The 5,480-nt window shown below is 50.0% G+C and overlaps 1 protein-coding gene across 1 annotated transcript; it reads left to right on the plus strand.

Annotated features, from left to right (window-relative positions):
- Window positions 1–2,986: 2,986 nt before the first annotated feature.
- Window positions 2,987–4,394, plus strand: LOC123066601 (expansin-B11). Its single transcript, XM_044489651.1, has 4 exons — window positions 2,987–3,298; window positions 3,402–3,514; window positions 3,621–3,814; window positions 3,931–4,394. The coding sequence occupies exons 1-4, from the start codon at window positions 3,061–3,063 to the stop codon at window positions 4,253–4,255; spliced, it is 870 nt and encodes a 289-aa protein (XP_044345586.1). The 5' UTR covers window positions 2,987–3,060; the 3' UTR covers window positions 4,256–4,394.
- Window positions 4,395–5,480: the final 1,086 nt, after the last annotated feature.

Genomic DNA, 5,480 nt, shown 5'->3' on the forward strand with positions numbered 1-5,480 from the left:
CTTAAGGCATGTATGAGGGCCTGATGCGACGCTCCGGTGGCATTGCTACCCCTCAAGGCCCCCGTCCCGCCTAACCCTGGAGTAGTTGACCACGAGATCTATTCCTTTGGCTTTCCCTGGAAGGGCTTTGTCCAGTGGACCTCTTCACCCGGTTGTGATCGCCCAGCTCATAGGAACACTTGGGAGCAACGTCCGGGCCAAACCCACAGCAAGATCCCCACCGTGTAGACCCGACGTGGCCGCTTTCCCCCTCCCGATGCTGGTGGCGGCGCCGTCTATGAGGGTGGCCACATTCCGGAGACGCGTGCTGCCACTTCAGGCATGCCACCACACCTTAAGGCATGTATGAGGGGCCGGTGCGACACTCCGGTGGCATTGCTACCCCCAGGCCCCCCCGTCTCGTCTAACCCTGGAGCGGTTGACCATGAGATCTAACCCGTTGACTTTCCACGGACGGCTTTTGACCAGTGGACTTCTCCACCTGGTTGTGGTAGGTCAGCCCATAGGAACACTTAGGGAGCAACCTCCGGGCCAAACCCACAGCTAGATCCCCTCTGTGTAGACCTGACATGGCCATTTCCCCCCTCCAGGTGCCGGCGGCGATGACGTTCGTGAGGGGGGCCACACCCCGGAGATGCGTGCTGCCTCTTCAGACATGCCACCATACCTTAAGGCATGTATGAGTGTCAGGTGCGACGCTCTGCAGTGGCATTGCTACCCACCAAGGCCCCTGTCCCGCCTAACCCTGGAGCGGTTGACCACGAGAGTTAACCCTTTGACTTTCCCCGGACGGGCTTTGACCAGCGGACCTCTTCACCCGGTTGTGATCGGCCAGCCCATAGGAACACTTGGGAGCAACGTCCGAGCCAAATCCACAGCAAGATCCCCTCCGTATAGACCCGACACGACCGTTTCCCCCCTCCAGGTGCCGGCGGCGGCTCCGTACGTGAGTGGGGCACACCTCAGACGTGAAGGGGGTGACACTCTGGAGACGCGTGCCTATCGTTTGCAACTGCCACAACACTTCCATCGGCATAGTTGTTTTTTATTTTAATAGAGTATAAGGACCTATATTCAAAAGAACATGCGGTCACATTATGAACATACTTGAAAAAAATACAAACTACATATTTATTCAGAATCTATGGAAAAAATATCACCATAACAATAAATAATGTATGTATGTTTGTATTTACATATGCTACATTTAAGTTAATCAAATAATAATATATATAAAAAACTTTAAAAAGTATATACAAAAACTGAAAAATATATATACATATGTATGCCGACGACAAAGCAATCGACATAGCTGCGGCCGGGGTAGCTGAGATCTGTGCCTCGGATTGGTGATGTGGCACATGCGACGGATCAATGACGTAGACGTGAGTTATGCCGACGGCCGCCGTCACTGCCGTCGGTCTAGAGCTGACTGTGTGAACCGCCCTGCTGACAGCCCAGGTAAGCCAACGGCGGCCATAGGCGTAGACAACGCTATGCCGACAGCTTATCTATGCCGACGACGGCCATCGACATACCTGGAGATAGCCCGATGGCTTGGATATGCCGACAGCCCAGTCTCGGCTGTCGGCGTAGCTCGGCATAGGCTGACGGGGCCCGTCAGCATTGTTTAGGCCGTCGGGGTAGAGCCGTGTTCCGATAGTGGTGAGTGTATGCATGTATGTATGAACGCTTTGCATCCGTACTTTGTTAAAAAAATGTGTGCTCCCCTATTGTACAATTTATTTATTTTACAGGACGTTGGCTCACCTTTTATTTTACGGCTCGACTTTGGTTCATATTTGTAGGTAGTGCAGATACATAATAGTTCTTTTTTTTCGGAAATATCTTCCGATCTATTCATCAACTGTCAGGATAGTACAAAGAAAGAAGTAAAAAATACATCTAGGTCCGTAGACCACCTAGCGACGACTACTTGCACTGGAGCGAGCCGAAGGCGCGCCGCCGTCTTCGCCCCTCCCTCATCGGAGCCGGGCAAATCTTGTTGTAGTAGACAGTCGGGAAGTCGTCGTGCTAAGGCCCCATAGGTCCAGCGCACCAGAATAGCATCCGCCGTCGATGAAGAGAAGCGTAGATCAGAAGGATCCAATATGTAGACACACGAACACAGACGAACGAAGACAAGATCCACATGAATCCACCGAAGACAAACGCCGACCGAATCCCATGAAATCCGCCAGAGACAAACCTCCACACGCCTTCCAACAATCGTAGAAACACCATCGGAATGGGGACAAGGCGGGGAGAACCTTATTCAATCGACAGAGAGCCGCCGCCGCCTCGCCTCTCTGAGCAGGACACAAAACCTAACAAAACTCAAAAGAGTATGAAAAAACGGAGCCCTCCCACCGGCAGGGCCGAGATCCACCATTACTCCATGGCCCTCAGACCATAGAAGACGAGGTAGACCGGCGGTGGCACCGGCAGGAGGCACAAGATACCCTAGCCAAGGAGTCCTCTTTTCTTTCTTCGAAGAAAGAATCACGGAAGAAGATTTCTCCACATATAGGAGTAGTTCGGTAAGCTTTTTTCCTTCTACACCAACTCGTCACGTGCTCTCTAAAAAAACACTCATCATGTTCTTCTTAATAATTCGCCACGACGGCCGTTCGTCTTGGCATTTTGCTATAAAATTTGTTTACAAAAAAAATGTACTTTTATCTTCCAATGCACTTTAAATTAGGTTTAAAAATTGTAATTTGAAGTAGAAAAAAATGTTTTCCCTCATAACACGGTAATCAAGATCAAGAACATTGTACATTTTTTTATTTCTACATGCACTTAGCGCATTAGGGAGTAATTAAAGAGGAGAGAGTGATAGCTTACTGTTTCAATGCATTTTCATTCCACTTCATAATTTGTCCTAAAATTTCTATACGTACATTCCTCATCAGATGAAGGAAGTACTATAAATACTGGCCTCGTGACCAGTCCTTCAACTCACCCAACGAACATTCGAGCTTAGCTTATCTAGCTCGTAGCCTCTAAATTTTCGAGTTCCCAGTCCTAGTGCTAGCAAGCTAGCTACAAGCAGCAGCAATGGCGAAAACTTGCACCTTAGTGCTGCTTGGCGCACTGGTGGTGCTCTCACTCCTTGTAAGCCCCATTGCTTGCTCCAGCAAGCTCGCCAAGGCGACCGGGCACCACAAGCCTGCTGCAGTCAGGGGCCAGAAAAACCAGACCAGCACTAACCCCTCTTTGTCCGCCGCATACGGCGGCGGCTGGTTGCCCGCCGGCGCCACGTATTACGGCAACCCCAACGGCGCCGGAAGCGACGGTTAGTGCTTTGCTTGCTTTACTGCCGGTCTTGCACGCATGGGACCTGTATCGCACCCACATTCGTCGAGCTCAAAGATACTGATAAGGAAAGAAATTTGCAGGTGGCGCGTGTGGCTACCAGACCGCTGTTGGGCACCGGCCGTTCTCGTCGATGATCGCCGCTGGGAGCTCGCCTCTATTCATGGCGGGCATGGGCTGCGGCGCGTGCTATGATGTAAGCATAACACACCAAACTCCTCCCATTAATGGTGCAAAGTGGACAAGTGGTCGGCTCGGCTCGTCCTGACAAATTACAAAACGTGTTCATGTGGCGTACGCAGGTTAAATGCACGAGCAACTCAGCCTGCTCCGGGAAGCCTGTGACCGTCGTCATCACCGACCTGAGCCCCGGCAACCTCTACCCCGGCGAGCCATGCCATTTCGACATGAGCGGCACCGCCCTGGGCGCCATGGCGAAGCCTGGCATGGCCAACAAGCTCCGCGCCGGCGGTGTCATCAGGATGCAGTACAAGAGGTACGCAGCACTACGGGTCTACGACATAGGATAGGTTCCTCTTCAGTCTACAGTTACACGGAAAACAGTAGTGGCGTAATTTCTGCTGATCTTGGTGTTCCTGTTAATCATCCTAGGGTGCCATGCAAGTACCCTGGCGTCAACATTGCATTCAGGGTGGACCAAGGCTCCAACCCCTTCTACTTCAAGACCCTGATCGAGTTCGTGGGCGACGACGGCGACCTCAAGGCCGTGGACCTCAAGGAGGCTGGCAGCCGCGCCTGGACGCCAATGGCGCAGGACTGGGGCGCACTGTGGCGCCTCAACAACGGCAGGCGGCTGCGCGCCCCATTCTGCCTCAAGCTCACCTCCGAGTCCGGCAGGGTCCTCGTCGTCAACAACGTCATTCCCGTCAACTGGAAGGCCGGGGCCACGTATCGCTCCCTGGTGAACTACCTCTAAGTTACAGCCATATTTATCTGCTCCGTGTGTGAATTTTATACATCGCAAAGAAAGAATGTGCGTCCGGGTGCTGCGAGAGGCGGTCTCAGATGAGGAGGGGCTTACGGAACTGTGATGTTCCCTCCCTGGTCTCTGCATTCCCCTAGTGATGTATCATGTGTGCAGTCCGTCTGTCTGTATTTTTCTTTATAAGAGGAAAACTTGCTTCCTCTTACTAAAATTTGCACCCTCAAGTTCAATACTCCGAAATGAACTTCTTCCAAAAAGAACTTATGTATATAAAACTTGAACCGGTGGCATGTATGCACAACAATTCTTTGGACAATAAATTCTTCTCATCATGAAACGGCATAGATGCAAATTACCTGGACACTGGGAACCACCGGTAGCTGTGCCTGCGCGATTGATTCTGCTGCCCTGTCATGCCGTGGAGGACACATGCAATTCTCCCGAAAACCTAGTCAAAGGAGCAGAGCCTTGAATGTTGCAAATACTGATTACCCTACTCAATTATTAACATAAGCTGTTTGTTGAAAGTATTTTTAATGGAGCTTCAGTTCTACGTACACATGTATAGGCACTACTCTATAAGTCTACGTACAAAATCTTCGGTTGTGTAATTTCGATAAACAGGGCTTGGTTGTACTTGTATACTACACTAGTACTGGCTTTATGAACTGGATAGTGACCAACCGGGTTGTCATGTGGCTCCCATAAATTAAGACGCTCCACTTGTAGAAATGAACATCCATACCCAATTTTCTACACCAGTGTGCATTATACTCATAATAATTGAAGGTCCTGTGTACTATGATATTTAGTTGTGTTCGCTATTTCTATCATGTTTTTGTCCAAGGTGGTATAGTTTATTTTCCTGCGACAACATTTTACCCAAACTATTGCTAGAGAAAGATCCCTGCCTGAATATGATCTCATTTTAAAAAACAAAACATATCGATTCAATTTATAAGGGAAAGCTGATCGAAAACCTAAACAAGACGGCTCTGTTTATGAGAAAAAGCAAACAAAAAATTGCACATGCAACGAGGCCTTGCCGACCACACAACACTAGACCATAGTCATAAAACACAGGCAGACGCTAGGATCCGAAGACACACCACTCAACTTCCCGAGCTAGCATGTGAGCCACAACACCACATCACTCGGACACATTGTAGCCTTCGCTACATGAGACGATCGCCCGCAGACCACAAAAGTTACGCCA

The sequence above is a fragment of the Triticum aestivum genome, chromosome 3B (assembly GCF_018294505.1).
Source record: "Triticum aestivum cultivar Chinese Spring chromosome 3B, IWGSC CS RefSeq v2.1, whole genome shotgun sequence".
Classification (NCBI taxonomy): domain Eukaryota; kingdom Viridiplantae; phylum Streptophyta; class Magnoliopsida; order Poales; family Poaceae; genus Triticum; species Triticum aestivum.